Raw genomic sequence first — 26165 nt, 5'->3', positions numbered from 1 at the left:
TAGGGCATACCATAGATGGAAGCTGTTTGATAGGCATGATTTGGTTACATCATCTTCACTCATGATTATAACAAGATTACAGGCGCTCTTCCTTTTGCTTTACCTATTTAAGGGCAATGGAAAATATTTTACTTCCGTGTTAAAGCCTGCACATCCTAATTTTTAATTCTCATGCTTTACTGGGAGCAATGAATTGAGTTTTATTAGAATTGGATATAGCAAGGAGTTTCAATTGTTAATACTATTTTTGGTACACAGAAAACTTCTATGTGGAGATATCCCATACTAGTGTCTCTGAAGCTTTTGTACTTATATGAAAATTTCCATTTTTTTTTTCTAAACAAAGCCCCAATATACCCCAAGATGTAGCTTGAAAGATGAACACAAAATATCATGTAAAATATTTAACCGTCAAAAAACATAATGACTGATTCTCTGTTTTGATGTTTGGATAGTGTTTGAATTCTAAAGAAATCTGAAACTAAAGTTTAAAATTGTTGAATGTCTATTATATTATTTTCTGATATTTGACGTCTTCAATAATTAGCATTTTAGTAATATTTCTCCATTGAGTTATTATTTGTTACGAACCCTAATTCTCAAATCCAACTTTCAGATTTTACATAGTTTCTGTATTAATTTTTCCTTCTATACTTGAACTTCACTCTGTCCTAATTTTTTTTCCCAATTCGGTAATCACGCATTTTGATTTTTATTATTTACTTCGAAAATGTTTTTTACCACTAAATCCACGTGCATAACCTTTATTTTCGTTATGTCTCTGATACATAGTGTCACCTCAATAGAAGTTTAATGACATTAAGTAGTGTTTAACAGAAGGTATTAAAATAAACCTGTTTAAAATTTGGGTACCAAATTGAACATTCCTAAAGTTCGGGTACCAAATTGAACATTTTCAAAAAATTGGGATACCAAATTAGTAACTATACCTTATATTAAAACACAAGAATTTGTGATTAAATTGGTTATAAATGAAAATTTAATTTTAGTTTAATTGATAAAATGTAGTTAAACATTTTATAAGAATCTAATATTATTAGTTTAAAAGTTACACCACCTAAATGAGCAAGTATTTAAGATAATTTATGAACGCATTTCCCTCTACAAATTACACAACATTTAAGATAAATTAATTATGCGGTTTTGTTTTGCTTAGGCTTATGCTTCATGGATAGTAGTAATATAGTCCCTCGTGATTATATTGTATTTTTACTTTCATCTTTATATATTGTATTTTGTAGCCCTTATTTAAAATAAATAATAATAATAATAATAATAATAGTTTAATTTATTTTGTTTGCTCTAAAGTTAACGTTTCAAGTTTTGGGCTAATCTATTTTAACCTGTAATCAGACATTCCTAGGTCGGTTTTTTCTTGCTTCTCACTATCTATCAAGCTAAAAGAGAAATTTCAGTCATCTTTAGTTTTCGGATTTGCATGATCCGAAAGTTAAAAAATAACATTCAAATTGTATTATTTTAAAAAGATAAATTGAAAAAAGATATTATATAAAGATGTAGGAAGAAACTGTCTTCAAATTCGTGTGCATATCAAACCATTATTATTTTGAACACAACTACCAATAAAGCTCACGTGAATATGACTATTAATATAATTAATAAGTTAATGATGAAGAGCTTAATAAAAAGTACAATTTTTTTTTTATAAATATACACCTTACATTACCATTTTGGACTACAGGTCAAAGGGTTGAAAGAGATTCATTTGGTATGGTTTTACGAAATAAAAAATGTATTGGCAATGAATATATCATTTGGACGAATAGGTCATCAAAATTGGCAACTTCCTGAATTCTGATTGATTGAATTGACAAAATTATATTACAAGAGACATTGAAGCAGAGTATTGGAGTGAGTGATATTATTCCACACGTGAAGTTATACAATTGACTAAATTAAAGAACTGAGTTTAGAGTTTCAATTTGTTATTTACAAGAGACAGAATGTTTTATAGCATGAGCCACCAATATCTAAAAGCTGAGTAAAGCCAACAACTAGTATCCTACAATCCTTACAGAAAAAAAGTGCGGCTAAAATTTCATGGCAGACCGTTGAACAATGTCATAGAGAGACAAAAGGATTTCAGCACCAATCAACGCAATTATGAGCCACTCAAGGAAATCGGATTTCCTATTTTGAAGAATTTCTTGCAGAAAACGGATGTTATGCTGCAAAATTAAAAGGGGAAATAGTTAAAATGCAAACATATAAATAAAAAAGGAAAAGAATGTCAAGGGAAAGTGGGGAAAGAGAATCAAACAACAATTGTTGCCCAGAAGTTACACCTCCACAAATTTCAACTTGAAATCAAGACTTGCAAATCTCTGAGTTAATTCAAATTCATCTCTGAGATATTCCCATATCTGAGCATATTTGGCATCTTTCCAAGCAATGTCTGATCTGCGAAAAGCATTTATATTTTATAATAAGACAAATAGAAAGAAAGTTACTAAGATTTGAAATTTTAATATCTTCAGGTACACACACGGTCCTTTCTGATTACCTTGGGTAACAAGCTTTCTAATTTACTACTGCAATTTATATTTGCAATAATATATGAGAATTAAGAAAACAATGCATCAAGGGATATGATTTATAAATCAGAATACAATGCACCATTGGATACGAACAGAATCGTTAATAGTTCTGCATTCCAACAGTAATATAATAATATAATAATATAAACCAATGTTTCAAATCCCAGAGGGCGTTAACAACCAGCCCAAAAAACACTAGAGCCAAATAACTGCTATTTAGAAAATTTTTATTTAGTTTGTACAAAAATTACTCAACTACCACATTCACCATTAAAAATAAAAAGTAGTTCCCCTGTACTATTACAACCACTCTGGTGCTGCTACTACACTAAACTGCTCCACTATGGCAACCCTTGTAGCAGGAAGGAGCGGCAACGGCTTTATACCGCTATTTAAAGCCCTGAGTAATCTACCAAATACAACATTTAAACAGTTCAACTGAGCTCATTCGGGATCACAAAACATTTCCAATGACAAACCCAACATTCACCATATACACCACCATAGCATACACCACAAATAGCTGAAAGCAGGACAACGCGGAAATAAATTTCTTGTCTTAAAATCACCGAGAAACATGACACATTGGGAAATAAGCTTTATGTGGGCCTAGTTTCCATTAACAGGCTTCTTTTGTGTCACGTTCACAAATGAGGGGAGCAGCATACCGTATGATGGGGAACATGAAAAACATAACAATACCTTTGCGTCAACTTAGTTACACAAAATCACCAAGTGGAATGGATCCACATTCTGCGGAATTGAGAATTAGCAAAAGAGTCACAAGGAAAAGCAATAAATTGGAGCCTTCGCAACATGAGGGATTTTTATGCAAGAGGGAACCAACTTCTCTCCGAGTCTCTCTCCTCAATTCTTTCTCTCTCAATGCTCTGTTACTGACTTGCACCTTCTGCTTCTTTTACAGTTCGATTCTGATATTCCACTGGACCAGATTTTTATGTTTTTAGTTGAAGACAAATAATCTTCTATGATTTATAAATGTAACTCAACTCTACAAAATCAAGCCATAAAGGATTGTGCAAGCCTTATAAGCATTCCGGTCGTACATATAGTCAATATGCGATTTCAATCACCTTAGAGTTGAACTTGGTCAACTGCACTGTACAACACTCCAATCAACTTTTCTGGTAAATCCCCCTTAGGAATGAGAAGCTGAGTCTGCAACTTTGTGGCCCTTATCAGATTATCAAGAAGGTGAGACAGCTTGCTTATAAATTACAATACAATTGCCTAAAGAAAGCAGAATTCGCCCAGTTTTTCATATATCACTCCTAAAGAAAGCTATCGGCTCTACTATCACACCCAACCTATGCCTTTAATGGTATCAGAAGATCTGGAACAGCAAATTGAACCTCTAGAAGTCATAGCAGTTTGTAACAATTCCGAAGAAGGAGCTGAGGTTCCAATAAAATGGAAAAATCTACCTGACCTTGAAGCTACTAGGGAATCGTTTGATACTCTAATAAAACTTTTCCACTTTCACCTTGAAAACAAGGTGAAACTTTTGGGAGGGAGTATTGTTAGTAACAGACCTCCTATTAGGAGAGTATATGTAAGAAGAGGCAGGAAGGAAAGGGGTTAGGGCCCAAAAAGCCTAGTCCAGTAATGACGAAGGTCAGTTGTATACAAGAATAGAGGAGAAATGGGGAGCACGTACATAAATATTACTGGGTTGTATTTACCACCACCAACATTTTTCTAATAAGTACTATTTACCACCATCATTTTTCTGACCAGTATGGTTTACCAGACATTTTTCCGGCAAAAATTGTTTACTACTGTTGAGAATAAAGAAAATAGGGATTGAGATTAATCTTCCTTGTGTATAAACCACACATAGGGTAATCTATTTATAATAGAGAGAGGTACAAGTAAAAAGAGTAACTGAAAATAAAAAGATTAAATAGAAGATATTGTTTGATATTGTGGTTATCAATATCTAACAATATCTTAATAATATCAAACAATATCTAACACTCTCCCTCAAGCTGGAGCATACAAATCGTATGTGCCAAGCTTGTTACAAATATAATCAATTCTAGGTCCCCGTAAAGACTTAGTAAAAATATCTGCTAACTGATCACTTGAGTTAACAAATTCAGTCTTGATATCTCCAGACAAAACCTTTTCTCGAATGAAATGACAATCAATCTCAATGTGTTTGGTCCTCTCATGAAAGACAGGATTAGAGCTAATATGAAGAGCAGCTTGATTGTCACACACAAGTGTCATTTGAGTAACATCTCCAAATTGTAACTCTTGAAGCAATTACTTGAGCCAAACAAGTTCACAGGCAGCTGAGGCCATAGCTCTATATTCTGCTTCTGCACTGGATCTTGCTACAACACTCTGTTTCTTACTTTTTCACGAGATCAAGTTACCACCAATGGAGACACAATACCCAGATGTAGATCTTCTATCAGAAGGAGATCCTGCCCAATCAGCATCTGAATAGCAAACAACTCTTGAATGGTTATTAGAACCATATAACAATCCTTTTCCAGGAAATCTTTTAATATACTTCAAGATTCGAATGACTGCATTCCAATGATCTTCACATGGGGAATTAAGAAATTGGCTTACCACACTGACTGCAAAAGAAATGTCAGGACGAGTAACGGTAAGATAATTTAATTTTCCAACTAATCTTCTATACTGCTCAGGATCAGATATAGGCTCCCCCTGATTTGGTAGAAGTTTAGTATTGGGATCCATGGGTGTATCAACAGACTTTGAACTCACCAACCCAGTTTCCTCCAAAATATCCATGGCATACTTTCTTTGAGATATAACAATACCATCATTGGACTGTGCCACCTCAATACCCAAGAAATATCTGAGTTTGCCAAGATCTTTTGTCTGAAAATGATGACAGATATGTTGTTTCAACTGAGAGATGCCATGGTTGTTACTCCCTGTAAGAACGATGTCATCAACATATACTATCAAGTAAACACATCCAGCACTCAAGTGTTGATAAAAAACAGAATGATCTGTTTCACACCGAGTCATACCAAATTGTTGAACAACATTGCTAAACTTTCCAAACCAGGCCCTAGGAGATTGTTTTAGGCCATATAGTGATTTGCGAAGACGACATACCATCCCAGAAGACTCCCCCTGAGCAACAAACCCTGGAGGTTGCTCCATATAGATTTCTTCTTGCAAATCACCATTGAGGAAAGCATTTTTAACATCCAGTTGATAAAGAGACCATTGTTGAAGAGCAGCCATGGCGATAAATAAACGAACAGAAGCCATCTTTGCCACGGGGGAAAAAGTATCACCATAATCCAAACCAAAAATTTGAATATAACCTTTGGCCACAAGACGAGCTTTGAGGCGATCAATAGTACCATCAGGTCCAACTTTGATAGCAAACACCCACCTGCAACCAACAACAGATTTTCCAGACGGTAACGGGACTAGATCCCAAGTTCCACTGTTATGAAGAGCATTTAGTTCATCTGTCATGGCCTGACGCCAACCAGGATGGGCTAAAGCTTCACGAACAGTTTTTGGAATGGTCACAGAAGAAAGAGAGGAAAGACATGTATAAAAAGGTAATGACAAGCGATGATAACTCAAAGCAATATAATGGGGAGAGGGATTACGGGTAGAACGCATACCTTTTCGGAGGGCAATGGGAAGGTCAGACTCAGGTGTCAGAGCCGGAGGAGACAGAGCAGTTGGCACTTGAGTGGAGTCACATGGTGGTAGTTGTGATCGGTTTCGGCGACTATAAACCTGAAGAGGTGGTGGAGAAGCGGACTGTGGAGCAGGAACCGATGGTGACGAAGAAACAGTAAGAGGGTCACAAACAAGAGGAACATTAAAGGTATGAGAAGAGGTGTCAGAACTAGATGGAGGTAGAGGTGAAGTTTGACTCATAAAATAAAGGGAGAACTCATCAAAGGTGACATCTGCAGACACAAAATAACGATTAAGAAAAGGAGAAAAACATTTGTATCCTTTTTGTGATCTTGTAAACCCTAAGAAAACACACTTATGTGATCTAGGAGAAAGCTTGTCAAGACCAGGACTGAAATTATGAACAAACATGTAGACCCGAAAACTCTTAGAGGTAAGGGATGAAGAGGGTCATGAGAAAATAAAATGGAATGAGGGATGTTATTCTTTAAAACCGAAGAAGGCATGCGATTAATAAGATAACATGCAGTAAGAATAACATCATCCCAAAAATGTTCAGGAACCGCTCCATGAATTAAAAGAGTGCGAGTGGTTTCAATAAGATGTCTATTTTTACGTTCAGCTACACCATTTTGTTGAGGGGTATAAGCACAAGAAGTTTGATGCAGAATACCGTGAGAAGCCATAAATTGTTTAAAAGAATGAGAAACATATTCACGGCCATTATCACTGCGCAAAACTCGAATAGAAACACCGAACTGAGTTTTAATTTCATGAAAAAAAGATTGAAAGATATGAAATAATTCCGAACGATGTTTCATTAAAAATAACCAAGTACATCTAGAATAATCATCAATGAAAGTAACAAAATATTGAAAACCTAAAGTAGACTTAACACGGCTAAGACCCCAAATGTCAGAGTGAACCAATGCAAAAGGGGATGAAGCACCACGTGTGACACTACGAGGAAAGGAAGTACGACTATGTTTGCCTAATTGGCATGACTCACACACAAAATGAGATAATTTGGACAAGGCAGGGACAAGCTGTTGTAACTTAGCAAGGCTTGGATGACCTAACTGAGCATGAAGAAAAGAGGGAGACTCCATAACTACACCAACTTGTGTAGAAGGACGGAGATGATAAAGACCATGAGACTCACATCCTGTGCCAATCACCTGTTTTGAACTCCGATCCTGTAAACACACAGAATTGTGGGTAAAAGAAACAACACAATCAAGAGAACGAGTTAGACGACTGATGGACAACAGGTTACTTGAGACTGAGACTTTAAAATATGAGTAGTGGACAACAGTACCACTCTCCTCCTCTTCTATTTATAATGAAGTAAGCAAGTACATATGAAAAGATATGAAAAGACTACTCTAAGATACTAGGCATGATTACATGCAATAGTAGATACGACAGTAGGTAGTTTCCCACACTCAACACCCTACACATAGGGTTAATGATACAATAGGTAATAATTCTAACACTCCCCCTCAAGCTGGAGCATACAAATTGTATGAACCAAGCTTGGAACAAATGAACTCAATCCGAGGTCCCCTTAATGACTTGGTCAACACATCTGCAAGTTGGTCATTTGACCCAACGAACTCAGTACAAATTTCCTTGGTCATCAATTTTTCTCGAACAAAGTGGCAGTCAATTTCTATGTGTTTAGTTCTCTCATGAAACACTGGATTTGATGCAATGTGGAGAGCAGCCTGGTTGTCACAATACATCTTCATGGTCTGAATTTCACAGAAGTTAAGCTCTCGAAGAAATTGCTTTACCCATGAGTTCAAACGTGAGAGACGCCATTGCCCGATATTCAGCTTCAGCGGTGGATCGAGCCACTACATTTTGCTTCTTACTTTTCCAAGAGATAACATTTCCTCCAAGAATATCCCGTAGTAGAGCGTCTGTCAATAGGAGAGCCTGCCCAATCAGCACCACAGTACCCAGAGATTTGAACATTTCCTTTATCTTCATATAGCAAACCTTGTCCTGGAGCCTTCTTGAGGTACCTTAAAATACGGATGATGGCATTCCAATGTCCAAGACATGGAGTCTGCATAAACTGGCTAACAATTCCAACTGCGAAAGATAGATCAGGCCTCGTAATAGTGAGATAAATTAACTTTCCAACGAGCCTCCTATATCTCTCTGGATCGGAGAATAATTCGCCTTCTTCTGTTGTTAACTTCTGATTTGGGTCCATAGGACTCTCTACTGGTCTGCAGTCAATCATACCTGTTTCTTGTAATATATCAAGAGCATATTTCCTTTGAGAGATTACAACTTCATCTTTTGACTGAGCTACTTCAATGCCCAAGAAGTATTTGAGGCTTCCGAGATCCTTGGTTTGAAAATGTTTACACAAATGCTCCTTCAGTTGAGATATTCCAGTAGTATCATTTCCTGTAATAACAATATCATCAACATATACTATTAGGTAGACACATTTCCCAGGAGAGGTATGTTTGTAAAAGACTGAGTGATCTGCCTCACTGCGTCTTAACCCAAATTTCTGAACAATGGAGCTGAATTTTCCAAACCAAGCTCGTGGTGATTGTTTGAGGCCATATAAAGATCGATGCAATTTGCATACCATACCAGACTCCCCCTGAGCAACAAACCCAGGAGGTTGCTCCATGTAAACTTCCTCCTCAAGATCACCATGAAGGAAGGCATTTTTGATATCCAATTGATGAAGAGGTCAGTGACGAATTGCTGCCATTGCAAAGAAGAGGCGAATAGTAGTCATCTTGGCCACAGGAGAGAAGGTGTCACAATAGTCAAGGCCATAAACCTGAGTGTACCCTTTTGCAACCAATCGGGCTTTGAGTCGATCAACCTGACCATCAGGGCCAACTTTAATTGCATACACCCATCGACAACCAACAGCCTTCTTACTCGAAGGGAGGGGCACGAGCTCCCAAGTATGATTGCTTTCAAGAGCCTGCATCTCTGCAATCATGGCTTGTCGCCATCCAGGATGATCAAGTGCTTCATTCACATTTTTGGGAATAACAACAGAAGACACTGAGGATAAAAGTGAACAATAGGAAGGCGATAATCGGTGATAGCTAAGAAAATTATAAATGGGATGTGGATTTCGAGAGGAACGAGTACCTTTTCTGAGAGCAATGGGCCAACCTGAATCACCTTCACCAGGAGTCGTGGGATCAAGAGACGAGGGAGAAGAATCTGAAGTAAGGGATTCACCATGTTCTTGAACAACTGGACTATTCGTCGGCGTCCTGTGTTGGAGAGAATCAATAGGTGGAGATGATGGCTCAGGAGGACTTTGGTCGAGACTTGGAGGGACAGGGACATTGGAAATATTGTACTCAACCACGGGAATAGGAAGGACCTGCTGTATGACATGGACATCTTGAACAAATGGAGAGAAGTAAGGGGTCTGTTCAAAAAATGTAACATTGGCAGACATGTAATATTTCTTGGTTTCAGGAGAGTAACATCGATACCCTTTTTGAAGTCGTGAATAGCCCAAGAAAACACATTTGAGAGAGCGAGCGGAAAGCTTGTCTAACCCGGGAGACATGTCATGAACAAAACATACACAACCAAAAACTCTAGGAGAAGTGTGAAAGAGAGGATTGTCTGGAAACAGAATGGAGAAAGGAACCTTATGATTGAGAGAGGAAGATGGCATCCGATTAATAAGAAAACCTGCAGTTAAGATGGCATCTCCCTAGTGATGGACAGGAACGTTGGCACTAAGCAAAAGGGTACGAGCAGTTTCAACTAAGTGTCGATTTTTTCTTTCTGCTATACCATTTTGTTGTGGCGTATGAGGACAAGTAGACTGGTGCAGGATACCATGGGAACTCAACATTAGAAAGAGCAGACGAAAAATACTCTTTGGCATTGTCACTTCTTAAGATTTTAATTACTTGACCAAATTGATTCTTGATTTCATTCAAAAAGGATGTGAAGAGGGATAATAATTCAGAACGATCTTTCATAAGATAAACCCAAGTACATCTCGAATATTCATCAATGAAAGTAACAAAATACCTAAAGCCAAAAGATGAGACACGACTAGGTCCCCAGATATCGGAATGGATGACAGAAAAACTAGAAGTACACTTTGATTGAGATCTTTTAGGAAAGGTAGATCTAACATGTTTTCCTAGTTGACATGACTCACATTCTAAAGTCTGGAGACGACTAAGTTCAGGAAACATTTTCTTTAACTTGGACAGGTGAGGGTGACCAAGCCGATCATGTAACATTTTAGGATTGGGGGCTGCAACACATGACACACGTGGACGAGATCCAAAATGGTATAATCCGCCCGCTTCATATCCTTCTCCAATCCGTCTCCCCGAGCCACGCTCCTGTATAACAAAAGATTTGTTATCGAAGGTTACAGAGCAATTCAATGTTTTGGTTAACTGACTTAAGGAAATTAAATTGAAAGGACAATTAGGGACAAAAAGGACAGATTTTAGATTTAAGGACGGAGATAAGATGGCTTGACCGACTCCCTTTGAGGATGTTTTAGAACCATTTGCGAGGGTTATAAAATGAGATTTTTCTTGGAATGAAATGGTTGAGAACAAGGAGGTATTACCAGAAATGTGATCAGAAGCACCAGAGTCAATTACCCATGAATTGTGACCTTCCATGAATTTTGCTTCCTAACAGCCACCTTGTCATCTACCAATCTTCGCTTTTCAGTAGCTATCTCTGATCATTTTCCACAAGATTGACCCATGTGATACATATGTTCCAACTTGAGGAAGAACGTTAAAGATATAATTTGAAAAGACAACATATGAAATCATATCCAATGTTGTCAAACTCAAGGATCATAAGAAGATAAAAAAGGGAAATAAAAAATCATAACTTGACAAGAGTTACAAACATACGAAAACCATACTCAAATTTGCACATGCATTAAAAATAATATAGATGATAAAAAATAATAAAAAATAAATTTTAAGTAGTAAGATCTAATACACAACTAAAAATAGGTTCTTTGTTTTGAATAGATTTTGAAGGAAAGACAGTGAGAAAAACAGTAAAAGAAGAAAAATTGAGAGCAGAACAAAGAGTGACCAGAACAGAGGGTAAGCGCCAACAACTATTAAGGCAGCACTAGCGATGATGGCCATGGGTGTGGCGATGCTGATAACGGTCAAGGTAGCAGTTTCAGGAGCTGCGTGAGTGCTTCAATGGCTAACGGCGACGGCAGTGATGAGTGGCAGCGATAGCATCAACATCAAGAGGGGTGTGTGTGTCATTGTGTGAGTGTCCTTCGTTTCTTATTTCTAAATGGGGAACCCCGGTGGAAAAAAAGGGACACATGACACGAGTGTTTGGCCTTTGTTTTTGTTTTTGTTTTTGGTTCAGGTCATATTTTTTAGCCAACAAATAGGCCGTTGAAACCCTGCTTCTTAAGACGGGTGTAAAGGATCCCCATGGCACAGAATTTCAAGATGGGTCGAACAACTTTTTAATGTCACAATGATTTGTGCCTTCCCAATCCAGCAGTCACATCAGCTTAGAGCCTCTTCTATACTCACATTACAAATTAGTTTGATAAGGTTGAATTAGACTCAACACCAATTTTTGGGAGTCTTTAATAATAATCAAGAAGTATATTTTAAATATGAATTTTTGTTGATATATCTAATTTTATATATTTTTAGAATAATCTTACTGTTGTATTGTACTGCATATTGTAACTGGTACACATCATATTTGTGCAGTGTATGATGCAGAATATTTAATTTACCCTTTAACTTTTTTCTCTATCCAACATACATTCGAGAGGGAAAACCTTGTGTAATGAATGATAAGGTTGCTGTCTTGTGACCTAGAAATAATATTCAAATCTTAAAAACAGCCTTCCATTTGTGGGCTTAAGGTTTCATACACCTACCCTCTTTAGATCCAACTGTTCCATTCATTAGATTGCCCTTTAAGATTTTGATATTGAAACTACATGAGTCTACCAAAATATATAGCAACTAGTAACTAACACAAGTACAATTTTTTTTTCAACTTTGGAATTAAAATTAACCTGCAAAATTGTTACCATATAGAATTATTACCTCTCAAATAGTCCAAGCTTTAGAATGACATCAGCAAGATTTGAATTTGCCTTGCCCACCAACTGGAAAAGTTTCTTCCTTTGCATTTTAAATTTTCCAGTTGCTTCCATCTCACGGTTTATGTCTGTAAATTCTGCAACCATTCCATCAACCTAGAATAAAAGCAGAAGGGAGCTGCTAAGTAGACCTTTAGTGAAATATCACCAGTATAAGGTATATACAAATATCAGAAAATCCTGACAAGATGAAGAACATACCTGCCGACCATAGTAATCAAGAGCAATACTTTGACCTAGAACACTACCAATAGTTCGAATTCCGTCAATGTTCAAGTACTGTAACATTATGTAATCTAGCCCACCTTGCATCCATGTGCTTAAAGATGGTTTTTCTCTAACTTCATACTCTAAAATCTCAAGCCAAAACAGAATAAAAGTTAAATTGTATAAAAAGCATTCAGCAAGGCTATAGAAACATAAACAAAAGAAAAATGTAATAAACAAAACAAGGCAATAGTGTGTCTGAATGAATAATAATTTCAAAGACCCAGTAATATACACGCTATGATAATAGTTCATTTTCTCATGTGTACAAAAAAATACTGCTCGAATCCACCAGTACATGGATCACAAATTCCAAGCTACAACACATGGGCAGAGTCTACATGCTTTTCTGACAAATGTCAAGAAAAAAGTGACTAAGCTTAGGCATGCGAGAGTGTTAAATAGAATTTACCAATATGATACATCATTCGTAATAAAAGTCATATTTTCGTTACATAAAGTCATATCTTGATTCACACACACACACACACACATATATATATATATATGAGACAAATTAAATGAAAACTTTTCTTATTGTGAGAAATGAGAACTACATGTCTGGACCACATAAAACATGCATGGATGATCCACCTTAAAAGTTAGTTAATGGTTACATAACCACTTAAAATAAGTTATGTGCGTTTTCTTTTAATATTGACCATTTAAATATGACCTAATGGCCTATATTTATAGTTTTCAATTCACAATAACGGTTCTCATCTGATAATGTGTGTGTGTGTGTTGTATTTCAACTGCTTTGTGACCTGCAACATTTCTGGTATTTCACGTGGCAGCTTTTTAACTTTCTGCCATTTTTGATATTCCACAATTGATAACACATGAAAATCTATGCATTATAATTTAAATGTAAATACAAATTGGATTCAGAACTCACCATCTTTTCTCATTTCTGGAAGCAGACCAGATGCATGCTTCTTAACAATTTTCAAATAGCCATCTACCTCATGCTCAGCGACATTAAACAATACAATGGAACCATACTGAAAAACCACCATGTAACAGCCATTGCTTCCACTCAAGAAAGAACCCGAGCCCTAAAAAGGTACTTTGCAGTTACTATCATTAATCTTATGACTTCAAATGTTAATAAAACAGTTTAGAAGGTACACAAACACTTGATCCTCCCGAGCATCAATGCTTTATAACATAAGAACAGTGATATATAATTGGAAAATGGATACAAAGAAGTGGAATCAATTTGACATAATAAATCTAAACACGTATTGTCTGTATTCACAAAAATCATAGCAAAATGTTAGAATAAAGATGATTTCTCCAACTTCAAATTCTATCCTGAACCTCATTGTAGAGGGATCTGAATAATACACAACTGGCATGAGTCTAGTCTCATGATGTTTTTTATATGAAAAGGTATAAATATTAAATGTTAGGAAAGGCAATAAAGAAAGAATAAAGGAGAGAAAAATAAACGACACGAAGAATTTAACGTGATTCGGTATACAATATGTATGCCTACGTCCACGACTACACTAGGAAGTATTTTTATTTTTTGGTGTATTAAACTTTACAAAGGGTCTCTTTTATAGCAAAATAGAGAACCACATCTCACAATCCTAAGCGATGTGAGACTAAATCGAGCACCATAATACTAATATTAAAGACAAGAAAAAATAAACAATAGTCAATCAATAGTAGTTGAGGCCACAATTTCACCATTTATCTTTCCACCAAGTAAAATTAAAGCAAATTGAAAAGCACTTGTGTGAATTAACTACTTTGAATCATGTTCTCAAAACCTGTAATCCTTTCTGAAATCATATCCTCAAATACTTATTATTCCTAACCATACAGGATATGTACTACCTTGATACTACATACCATACCTACAATAATGATAAATTATAAACAAGGAAAGAAAATAAGGCAGAACATGGGTAAACAATTAATACAAAATGGACACAACAAAAACACAAGAGCCACATACCTTCGAATGACATATATCACCAAACTTAAGAACTATATAATTAGTCATCCGTGATGATGGCGGCACAAAGTTTGGTTTGTTCTGTTCCACCAAGCTTTTTAAATCAACACTATATTCAAAGAAATGAAAGAGACAAAATAAATCAATATTGATATACATATATAGTATGAAACAACAAGCCGACAAGCAGGTAGCAACATTTAGTTATCCTACTTGAAAAATCTTCAATATTACTCTGTCCAAACAGTTCATGAATTTACCAAATAACTGGAGAAGACATTCATAGTTTCCGATTTATCACAAAACTAAATGATAGCTTTCTAATAACAACAAAATTAGAAGAACACACCCAAGATCATACTTCTTGAGAGGCAGACAACCTTGATAACCAGAGTAGTTATTCAACTACAAGTATAACTCTACAAGCAAAGTTCATGAGAATTAACAATGACCATTGTCCCGGAGCATTGAAGGCATAATTTTCACATTTAAAAAATAAATGCCAAATTTATTCAAGAATGAAGTCACTTGTAGTTACTGCATAATATTACAAAATTCAAAACTACATTTGTGAATGAGAAGGGTGGGGCACATTATTATAGTCTTCAATGGTAACCCATTGAATTAACCTAAAGAACAAATCAAGACTCTAACACAATTGCAGTCATTCTGAAGCCCCTGCAGGAACATGCCGATGCAGCCAACTATCTTTTTTATTTAACTATGTTTTTGGTCCATGAAATCGGACTATGCATAGGTAATGCAACAAACACTCTTACATTGCCATACAATTACACATCACTGTTGATATGACTTTAAGGTAGCTAGAGTAAAGTCCTTCTTAGGTTTGCTATTGAATGACAGTTAAAACTCCATACTAGCTCAAGACTAAATAATTATAAGCAAAATTAACAACAAACTATCACATTAATAAGGATCGTAGTAAACTTCATTTACTATTCTTGTTTTCATATAATAAATGAAATACGGTTTAGGGAATTGAAATTAGTTTATATAAAAATCAACCAATCATCACCTCTTTTTTCTTATATTTGAGTCTAAAGGGATTACCTTTTTCTCTAAGTAATAACAATAACAATAATAAACCAAGATTGCAACTATGAAGGACCAGACCAATTAACCAGTCCTCCACGGCCTTCCTTCACATTCACATTGTTTCTCAACTTCAAATTACACGAAAAATAAAATCTAAGTGAATTAGTAACGAATCATAGTAATGAATTTGGGAAATGATTAGAGTAAAAGAAGATGAAGAGAGGGGAAGGGTAAATACCTAGTAGAGAAGAAGAAGGCTCTGACGGGAATACAAGGCTTGGTGTCTTGGTCGACAGTTCCGGCATCGCGGCTTTCCGCATTGACCTCGGAGCAGGAAACGGCGTCGTTCCAGTCGAGGTTGGGGAGCGACGAAACGCAGCGCGGAGCGGGGACGGCGAAGTGGCGCGAGTGGTTGAAGGAAACGCGGGACGTTGGGGTAAAAGAGTGAGGATGAGTGATGATTGTGGCGAGAGTGGTGAAGGAAGAGGAGTAACAAATGGCGGTGAGTGAAGAAGAGGAAGAAGAGGAAGAGAAGAGAAACGAACTATGCCGCAAGGCTCTCAGGGTGGTGCTGTCGAATGTGCGCCACATTTTCTGGTTTCGGTGGCAGACAGAACGACGCTAACACATCTTCAACTAACCCTCGTCTGTTTTTATTTATTATTTACCACGGTGCATCATTTCATTTTTTTTACTAATAAAATTATAATTATAAAAATAGAAATAAATAATTTTAAAATAAAAAATAGTTTACTTTTATGGTATACTTCGATATCAATTCTCCAAATTGGTACATAATTTCGTCAATTGGGTTTTTCGTAGAACTATCAAAATGGGTCAAAATTCGCGGTCAACTCGACTCATCACAGATTCGAATCAAGTTAGATTGAAATTTTTTTATAAATTTTAATATGGATTGATTTTTGACCCGATTCACATAGAATCTGGTTTATCCGGGTTGAATCCGTGGTAAGCCAGGTTAACTCACTAATCCACAAATAAAAGGTTATACAAGTGTTTTTTGTTAAGTTGGATTTTACATTTGGGTCATCTTAGGTTGTTTTTTTCGGTCAACACAAAGATAATTTGTAATTTTTTTTTATTTGTATTTGTATTATATTAAAGTTTATTTAGATTTTAATTAGAATTATAATTTAGTTTTGACTAAAAAAAAATTGTATTTTTTAATTAATTGAACCCATGAGCCAACCCATTTAACTCAATAACCCGTGATGGACCATATCGGATTCAATATTTTTAAATCGCTAAATTGACTTATTAAATAATCATCCCATAATAAATCGAGCTGGATCGAACCAGATTATCCGTTTTTACGCTCTAATTTATGTATTCTAAAGCAAGAATAACATCTGCTAAAATAATTTCATATCAAAGGTTTGGTAATTGGGCCACTGCACGTATTTCAATTTGCGTTTTTTTTTTTTTTTTTGCCAAGGTTCATATTTAACTATCATTGCTTCAGGATTTGATAGAATACATAGTTTTTGTCACATACTTGTAGATACCATAGAATAGTTATATGGACAGACAAATATCTAAATAGTTCATATGAGTATTTATATATTTCCTTTATTATAAATCAAATATTTTTTATATTATCTTTAACTAGTAGGTCATGTTAGCAAATCAAGAACTTGGAGATAAAAGTATGTGTACAAAGTGATATTGCAAAAACATTAATGAACCATTAAGATATCCCAAATTATCTCTACTTTATTAAATAAATTATGACAAATAAATAATATATTTCATCCAAAATATGAATTATTGGTTAAATATTTCTTTTTCATTTATTATTTTGGAATATGTTCGTAAAATGTTTTGGTAATTTTATTGTCACAAGATAAATAATATAATTAGGATGATAACCGGCAAACAGAAACTAGTTTCATTATCTATTCACATTCTCAAATAAAAAGATTATCACATCACCATACTTAATAAGTATAAGACTTTTGTTTCGTCCAGTTGAATAATAAATATGCTTGTATTATGTCATCTTTTTTTAATTTTAATATTAAGTAATCAATTTTATAAAAAAATAAAAATTATGACAATGGAAACATGACATTATTAAAAAATAAAGTGAAACAATATCGTATTACACAATTACACATAAATAAAATTTTAAGACAAATTTATATAATTTTACAAACGATAATGAAACAAGGTTCGCAAAATAAAAAAAATAAAGAAATAATATAAAGTTTATAAATATTTCAAATATTGTTTCACTTCTATTTTTTAAATTCTATTGACTTTTTTTATTTGTTAACAAGGATTGTAATACACTTGAACGAAATTACATCGAGAAATTTTGCAAAAAATACTTGAGACTCGGTATAAAACACAACTTTAGATATTGTGCAGTGGCAGTGACGACCTATGTTCTTGATGAGAGGGCATCGTCCTTCCAAAATTTTTTAATTTTTTTTAAATATACATAATATGTTATGTTAATAAAATTAAATTAGATATTTTTTATTTTTTTTAAAATATAATATTTAATATTAATAAATAATAAAATATAAAATTAAATATTATAAAGATTAACAAAATTTATTAAAATACTTTTTATGTTCTCTTTTATCATCTTTTAAATTTATCATATATTGTATTTATCTCTCTTGTTGTGTTCTTTTTTTCGAAAAAAAAATAAAAAGTCAAACACAAATTTATTTATTTTATTTTTATTTCTCATATATCATCTTCCGTTTTTTGAAGATAAAAAACGCAATTCTTTCTTCATAGTGAAATATAAGTTTAATAATTACTATTTTTTCATCTCATAAGTTTTTTGTATATTTTTTTTTGAATATAGAAAGAAAAGTTATCTTCTATATGTTATTTCATAGCTATTCTTTAATTGTAACTAGATTATCATAGATTTTTTTAGTAATTATGTGTTTCAATTTTCTATTATATTTTGATAAATTAATTTTTTGTTTTAAACTTTTTTTGGCTTAATTAGTGATTTAGTCATCTAATTTGTTATTTTAGTTCATTTTTTGTCCTTTTATTATTTTTTGGTTCAATTTAGTCCTCTAATCTTTTAAAAATATTCAATTTGGTCCCCTTATTATTTTTTATTCAGTTTAGTCATTTTTTTAAATGATCAAATTGTGTCTTATCTGATTTGAGACCAAATTAGTAATTAAACTTAATTATAACTTATATATACATATTAAAATATTTTTTTATAATTTATACATCAAGTCACTCCACCTAAATACTCAAATTATCTAATTCTTTACACCTCCTAAATACTCAAATAAATTTTTTATATTGAGATGGAGTGATTTGATGTATAATTTAAAAAAAATAGTTTAACATGTACACATAAGTTATAATTAAGCTTAATTAGTAATTTGGTCTCAAATCGGAGAGGAATAAATTGGATCTTAAAAGAAAGGAGGGATAAATTGAATAACAAATAATAAGGAAACTAAATTGAACTTTTTAAAAAAAAAAAGTAGAGGACTAAATTGAACCCAAAAATAATAAGGAAACCAAAATGAGCCAAAGCAACAAATTGAAAGACTAAATCAATAATTAAGCATTTTTCTTTTTAAACAACATATATTGATGAGGAATAAAATAATAGATTTTTTTTAAGAGATAAAAAGGAAGATAGTGTGAAGATATAAACAAGACAGATATACTTCTTTACATATTTTCAAAAGGATCAATTGTTGAATTAAATGAATCATTTCTTAATATTCAAAGAATTGTATGGAGATTCATATTAATTCTTTCCAAAAAAATGTTGTCAAATATAGGGATATCTAATGAAATAGATGAAAATAGAAAAACTGATTTAAAATAGGTAAATACAACTTTAAAACTATAATTTAAAAAATAAAAACACAGAAGGAGATTTCAATATTAAATTATATACACTTTTATTATATTAGTAACAATAATTAAATTATAAATTTTGAATATATTATTTTAATTCTTCAATATTTTTTTTCAAGATCGGTCAATGAATATATGCAATCAAAACTTCAACCTTTTAGTATCCAAAAAAAAATTTCATCAGAGATGTTGTCCAAATGCTTCACAACACAATGGGGTGTGGCAAAATGAAAGAACTGACATTTCTTGAATGAAGTTTGAGCTGCATTAATTGGAGTCAGATGCTAGCAATATATTGGGGAGAAACTCTCACATATGAAGTATATTTTATCCACCGAACATTATCTACCTCTTCAGTATAAAACACCTCTTAAATCATTTAAAGATGTGGTTGTAAGTACTAAAAGCAGTAAGTCCTAAAACTAGTAATTTATCAAACATATATTTTGGTTGACAAATTTACAGAAAGAGAAAAAAAGTGACAAAGCAGTTGCATTTTATAAACAAATATTTACATAGTTGAAGAAAGGTCTCTCACTAGAACATGCCTCTCTCACAGAAGGCAACAGAGAGTACTAAATCACAATAATGAATACAGAAGTTACTGGTTTTGCATTGCAATCAATGCTTGGCAACATTATTAAATACAATCATAATGAGGAAATGAATAGAATATTACATGGTGTGGATAGATGTGGTTATGATGTATTAATTCTGTCTCATCAAATCTTCCAGAAAGAAGCAGATAGTAATATATATGATTTGTTTATGGTTTCATTTCATCTACTGTGACCCCACAAGGTTGGGGAGTTAATGATGATTCTGCAGTGCCAATTGTTGGCACAATTAATATGTGTGGTGATTGGAAGTGTGGCTGATGATACAGCCAGAAGAAGAAGACACGAATCCTGATGATGCTGCATTTGATTGCAAAGCCCTTGACCCTATGTTGCCATTGCTGCTGCAAAGATGTGAACCCAAGTTCGAAATTTTTTGCAGAGGAACACTTCTTATTCTCTCCACCATGCTCTTCTCCTGAGTATTAATGAAATCAAATATTTCATTCAAAATACTCAGATTTATACGTGATTAACAAAATTTGATGAAAAAATCTGAAACAAACTTAATATTTTTTTAGACGAAAACAAAAACTGTGATTAAACCAACAACAAGAAGGAAAGCAAATAGAAGTACCATTGATCCTATTTCCTGGGGTATCTTACAAGCCATACATCCAAAGGAATACTCTCCACCATAATCACAATTCTTCAACTTTTTAGAAGATGGAGAAATCCCCAGGCTCAAATCAAGATTATGGCAAGTGCCTGCTTCAATTAAAAATCAAGTTTCATGAGTCAATACTCTAAAAAGGATACATAAACAAAGCAGAAAGAGAAATTAGACACAATCAAAAACCTGCTATACTGGAATTTGCAATTATTTGCTCCTTAGAGGAAAAAGGTCTAAAACTTGTCTCCACTTTTCCTTCATCATACTTGATGGAAGACTTGGGATAAAATCTGCACAAAAAAAATACATATAAAATGAAGAACCCTTTTGGATTAAACTGCCTATTATTTCTACACAATTTCATTCATACAAGGACAATAAATTCAGCATCCATAATCCTGTTTGGATAACCTTGTCAGTGGCACACAGATTCATGAAACCTTATCATGGTAAGATAAAAAATTAAGTTATTGTAGCTGCTTTTTGTATAACAACTTTTGCACAATAGTGTTTCATAACTTGCACAAATCTATAAAGCCTGATTAACTGAGATGAGAAACTAATTAACAATGTAATTAACTGGTTAAAAATAATTAATTAAAAAATTAAATATATTTTTAGTTTTATAATTGGATGCGAAATTAAAATTCATTTTTTTAACTTAACGTGTAAACTTCCCGTATTTTAGACTCACATTTGAATCAAAAATCGAAACGTGTCAACTAGCATAAATATATCTCAAATGTCTTTTAACACAGAAAAAGAAGTTAATACTATTAGATTAAAAAGATTGTATCTATTATTTTAAAAATTTAAAAATCAAAATATAACAAAATTTAAAAAATATATTAATTTTAATAAAGTATTTAATTTAATCTAGTAAAATATTACTTAAGAAAAATTCAGGACTAAAAACATATTTAACTTAACCGAGTAAAATATTACTTAAGAAAAATTTGAATAAGGTAAAGTGCTTGAAATAGAAGTTCTCACGTCTTGCCAATAAATGGTCCCATACTTGGTTCTCCTTGACCACCTTTATGAAGAGCTAATGCACTTCTGTATGTTGCACTTCTCCTCGAGATTCCATTGATTTGTCGACGAAGAACAAGCACAAACTCTTCCTTACTCAAGCCTCTCATCTGCAAATCAATCAAATCATCAATTAATCTGTCACAGAAAAACCAAACAAAACGTATGGCCAACCATGCTTTTTATTCAATACCTGCTTCAAATCCTCCTCATAATCTCTCAAACTAAAGTTTATATCAGCATCTACTCCACGAAACTTAATAGCAGCCCTATCATACGCTCTGTGCAGAGAACAATATCAAGTTTGTGAACAACTGTTGCAGATAACAAAACCTTAAAAAATTGTTGCAAACAATGTAGTTTTGGCTCGGTCAAAGTGCAGTTCTTACCTTGCAGCAGCTTGAGCAGTGTCAAATCCACCTAATAAAACATCAAATTAGGCCAATTCAGTGAACCAAATATACATATAGTTCAAAAATCAACACATAAATTGCTTCTAAGTAACCAATTTGAATAAAGAAAAACACCAACCAAATCAAACATCCACTTACCCAGATAGACCTGCTTCCCACAATCCCTGCACTCAAGAGCAAATATTCAATTATGTTAGTCCAGACCACAAAAACAGTTCATGACAGCAGGGACAATGTTTAAGATTACTGCTTTCATGGTTTAATGGTAGTTAACAAAATCATAGGCAAATGCAACTACATTTATGGTCATATGGACATATGTGGTTGCAAAGACCTCCAAAACCATGTCATCAACTATAATCGCACAAGTTTTAAGCAACTTTCTACAACCAATTGGAGCTGCAATGTCAAGTTTTTTTTGGTCTATGCCACCACATAGTTACCACAGTTATAACAACAACACTTGTTCACAACTTTGTTATGGATCGGGTCAAAATCATAATCGTGACAACAATTTAAAACCTTGGTAATTATAGATTATGTTTGAAAACCTTAACTACATCCATCAATAGCAGCATATTGGATTTTATGATCTATCAGGGAAATATATAGAAACTGTAACATCTTGCAGTAGAAATCCAACATCATAAACCATACCAAATATGTGACTCCCATCTACCAGTCCTGCGGTAGAAAGTGACACCTCGGTATTGAGAACTGCGAGACCTTGGTCCTCTCCTATTTTTCCTCACATGTGGTAGCTTCTGCTGTAAGTTTCTCTGTCCATTTTGTTCATCAGATTCAGGAAAGGAGAGGTTCAACAATTGAGTCTTCCCCCACAACCCAGATTTCAAATCAGGTACTCTTCCTCCTTTATCAGAAGAAGTCACAGGGAAAAGGGTCCTTGTCACAATCTCTCCCTTCTCTGCCATGTTTTGCTCCTTGTTGGCTTCAGTGGCAGCATCAAACTCTGAGCCACCCCTCTCTTTCTTCAGAATGTCAAAAATCAAGGGAGAGGAATTGTTTGAGGAATCTTCATCTGCAGGATTCCACACAGAGGAGTTGGAGGTTCTGGAATCTGAGATTTCAGTTGGAAAACTCTGCAGTTTCGCCTCCTTTTGAGCACAGCTTGAGCCAGCATCAGCATCATGGTTGATGTCAACATTGAGATCAAACATAGCCATGTCTTGGAAAAGCTCTCTTCTTTCACCAGATTCTGGTCTTCAAATCTCACCCTTTTGGAAGAGTCTCATGTACTTCCCTCCTAGTGCAGTTAAATCAAACCAATGAAACCGAAACCGGGTGAGAGAGAGAGAGGACCCTTTAAAAGGTTAAGCACAAGAGAAGAAAAAGAAGAAGATAGAAGACAGAATTGGTGAACGTAGAAAGTATCTGACAGAACAACAGAAAAACTGAAATTAAGGTTAAAGGAAGATACGAGAGAAAACAGTGGATAAAGCGAAGAACAAGAGCTTGTTCCAACATAAAAGGAAATAAAGCACAAAACCGGTTGAGACTGACTCAGAGATGTGATTTACCTCAAAATGCAAAGATATTGTAAAGAAATGCTAACTGTGAGAACTGAGGCACATGCTCTTATCTCTTGCACAGAAGGGTAAGACTCAGCAGACACAACATTGTATAGCTTTTTGTTTACATTTAACATATTGAATATATTTAGTTTCAATTTAAGGTTTTTTACCCATACATAAAAAATTTGGTTGTTAAAAATATGCTTTGAATTGAACCACCTTAAAGACCAGAAAGCTAAAAGGGCTTAGGATTAGGAGGAGGGGGAAACACATAATAATACTAAATATAGTATAACTAGAACATATAAAATATTTGTCATATGTCCCAAAGAGGTATTAAATTAAATAAAGTTATGTGGTTCTAAAAATAACCAAAAAAATGCATAAAACAAAATGAATGAAATGAGGAGGTAGATATTTTTGTTTTGAGTGTGTAGCATAGATTATTGAGAGGAAAAATGGTGGGTGGAGGAAATCGTTTTCACATGTGAGATTTGGTATAGAGAGAGAGGAAAAGGCAATGATGGAAAAAATTGGACCACATGGGTGAATTGAATGTTTTGATTTTGGTCCATAAGGTTAGCCCCAAAGGGATATAAGTCCTGTGAATCACACATTCTAAGGAGATATATTGCATCTAATTATAGGGCAGGCAGTATGAGTAAAGAGACAGATAGAGTGGGCTATCACCACACTTAATTCTTTCCACCTTTTTCTCCATACGCAGCCTTTAATAATTGGCCCTCTGCATCGTCTCCCAGATTCTATATCCCCCCCAAAAACATTTCTTCTATTTTAAGGACACTATAAATTTACTCTTTTTTAATTCTATTTTTATTATATTTTATGCCTCTAAACACTTATACCACAAACAACATACTAACTTGACGTGATTAAAGTTATAAAAACATCGTTTTTTAATCTAAAATCTTAACTTAATTAGTTACCAGTTCAAATTTTTCATATTTACCGATATTTAAATTTATATTATACTTGAATTCTCAATTATATCCCCTAATGATCGTATTCTTTTACATTAATTAGCACTTCTTTAAGTGAAAGTATTTATAACTCAAATATATTGACATTGTTACGCTATTGTTATATTATAATATTAGAATATGTTTATGTGAAATTTTTATCAGATACAAAAATCCTCACATTTATAATTCTTCACCCATATTTTATTTGTCTAAATTGATTATCAAGATGAATTATCTACTCTAATACGACTAATGAATTTTTTAAAATATTTACTTAAAAAATATAATATTAATGAAATATGAGTCAAATTCATACAAAAGAATAACATTATTTTTAATGAAAAATCCTTTAACGAATATTTCTTATAAAATGTTTAATATTTTTATACCATTGTTATATTATAATATTGGGACACGTTTTTGTGAAACTTCTGTCATGAAGAGTTTTGATACAAAAATTATAATTCTTCACCTATATTTTATTTGTTTAAGTTGACTATCAAAACGAATCATCTATTATAATATTACTAATGGATTTTTAAAAAATATTTACTTAAAAAATATAATACTAATAAAATAAAATATGAGTAAAATTCATATAACAAATTAATAGCACTTTTAAAAAAAAAAAGTTCTACAACAAATACTTTTTATAAAATGCTCAACTTTCATATCTTTAATTAAAATAAAAGTTGGATTAATAATTGAATTCCCAACTATACTAAATGGTTTAGATATTTTTAATTCTTTTAAAATATCTATCTTAGTTGAATTTGTTGGAAATAGCTACTTCTATTGCTTTTATGAGTTGATAGAAATTAAAATGAGAACGAAGAAGTTGATAAATAAGGTAAAGATACAAGGACAGAAATAAATATGGTGACATAATATTTAATGTCAAGTAAAATGCTTAAAAGATTGAATAGAAAAATGTTAAAAAATAAAGGTAATATTTAATAAAATGATTTTTTTTTGTAAAAATTAATTAAAAATATTTCAATTTATAAAGTGTTTAAAGTTTAATTGAATCTGTTTATAAATAAAATAAATAAATAAAACAGATAAATTAATCTATTATGAAGGGTATAATGGATAACTATGAATATTTGGTTGATTCTTTAATGGAAGTGAAACATGATATATTTGAGATACAAATATTATATGTTTTCATGGATCTGACGTTAGAGTGGAAGTGAACAAACATTTGTCATTAAGTGTTGAGTATAAAAAATAACTAAAATCACTTATTTTTAAAAGGTAGATTAATAATGCATCAATTTAAAAATATAAGAACTAAAATGGATGTTGAAACATTTACCGGAATCAAAATCTTTTCTTTTTCATTGCAATTTATGTCCATGTTTTTTTTTGGATATATTGGAATAAAATTATTCATAAAATTTAA

At 33.2% G+C, this 26165-nt stretch overlaps 2 protein-coding genes across 6 annotated transcripts; both read right to left on the bottom strand.

Moving 5' to 3' along the window:
- Nucleotides 1–1814: 1814 nt before the first annotated feature.
- On the bottom strand, nucleotides 1815–16326 carry LOC114191513. Of its 2 annotated transcripts, XM_028080720.1 has the most exons (7): nucleotides 15930–16325; nucleotides 14636–14744; nucleotides 13565–13724; nucleotides 12601–12749; nucleotides 12344–12495; nucleotides 2328–2442; nucleotides 1815–2210 (listed from the first exon to the last, which is right to left on the bottom strand). In XM_028080720.1, the coding sequence occupies exons 1-7, from the start codon at nucleotides 16280–16282 to the stop codon at nucleotides 2073–2075; spliced, it is 1176 nt and encodes a 391-aa protein (XP_027936521.1). In that variant the 5' UTR covers nucleotides 16283–16325; the 3' UTR covers nucleotides 1815–2072. The 2 variants fall into 2 exon arrangements, with proteins under 2 accessions (XP_027936521.1, XP_027936522.1); XM_028080721.1 differs by lacking the exons at nucleotides 1815–2210; nucleotides 2328–2442 and adding an exon at nucleotides 10229–10973 and having other exon boundaries at nucleotides 15930–16326.
- A 3723-nt stretch (nucleotides 16327–20049) lies between these two features.
- LOC114189629 (AP2-like ethylene-responsive transcription factor TOE3) lies at nucleotides 20050–24182 on the bottom strand. 4 transcript variants are annotated; one of them, XM_028078253.1, is made up of 9 exons: nucleotides 23784–24182; nucleotides 22903–23509; nucleotides 22384–22409; nucleotides 22222–22252; nucleotides 22026–22113; nucleotides 21794–21942; nucleotides 20987–21090; nucleotides 20765–20898; nucleotides 20050–20605 (listed from the first exon to the last, which is right to left on the bottom strand). In XM_028078253.1, the coding sequence occupies exons 2-9, from the start codon at nucleotides 23427–23429 to the stop codon at nucleotides 20417–20419; spliced, it is 1248 nt and encodes a 415-aa protein (XP_027934054.1). In that variant the 5' UTR covers nucleotides 23430–23509; nucleotides 23784–24182; the 3' UTR covers nucleotides 20050–20416. The 4 variants fall into 4 exon arrangements, with proteins under 4 accessions (XP_027934054.1, XP_027934053.1, XP_027934055.1 ...); XM_028078252.1 differs by having other exon boundaries at nucleotides 22903–23637; nucleotides 23784–23954; XM_028078254.1 differs by lacking the exon at nucleotides 23784–24182 and adding an exon at nucleotides 23684–23763.
- Nucleotides 24183–26165: the final 1983 nt, after the last annotated feature.

This window comes from Vigna unguiculata, chromosome 7 (assembly GCF_004118075.2).
Source record: "Vigna unguiculata cultivar IT97K-499-35 chromosome 7, ASM411807v1, whole genome shotgun sequence".
NCBI lineage: Eukaryota > Viridiplantae > Streptophyta > Magnoliopsida > Fabales > Fabaceae > Vigna > Vigna unguiculata.
This window is presented reverse-complemented; position numbering and strand designations above follow the sequence as displayed.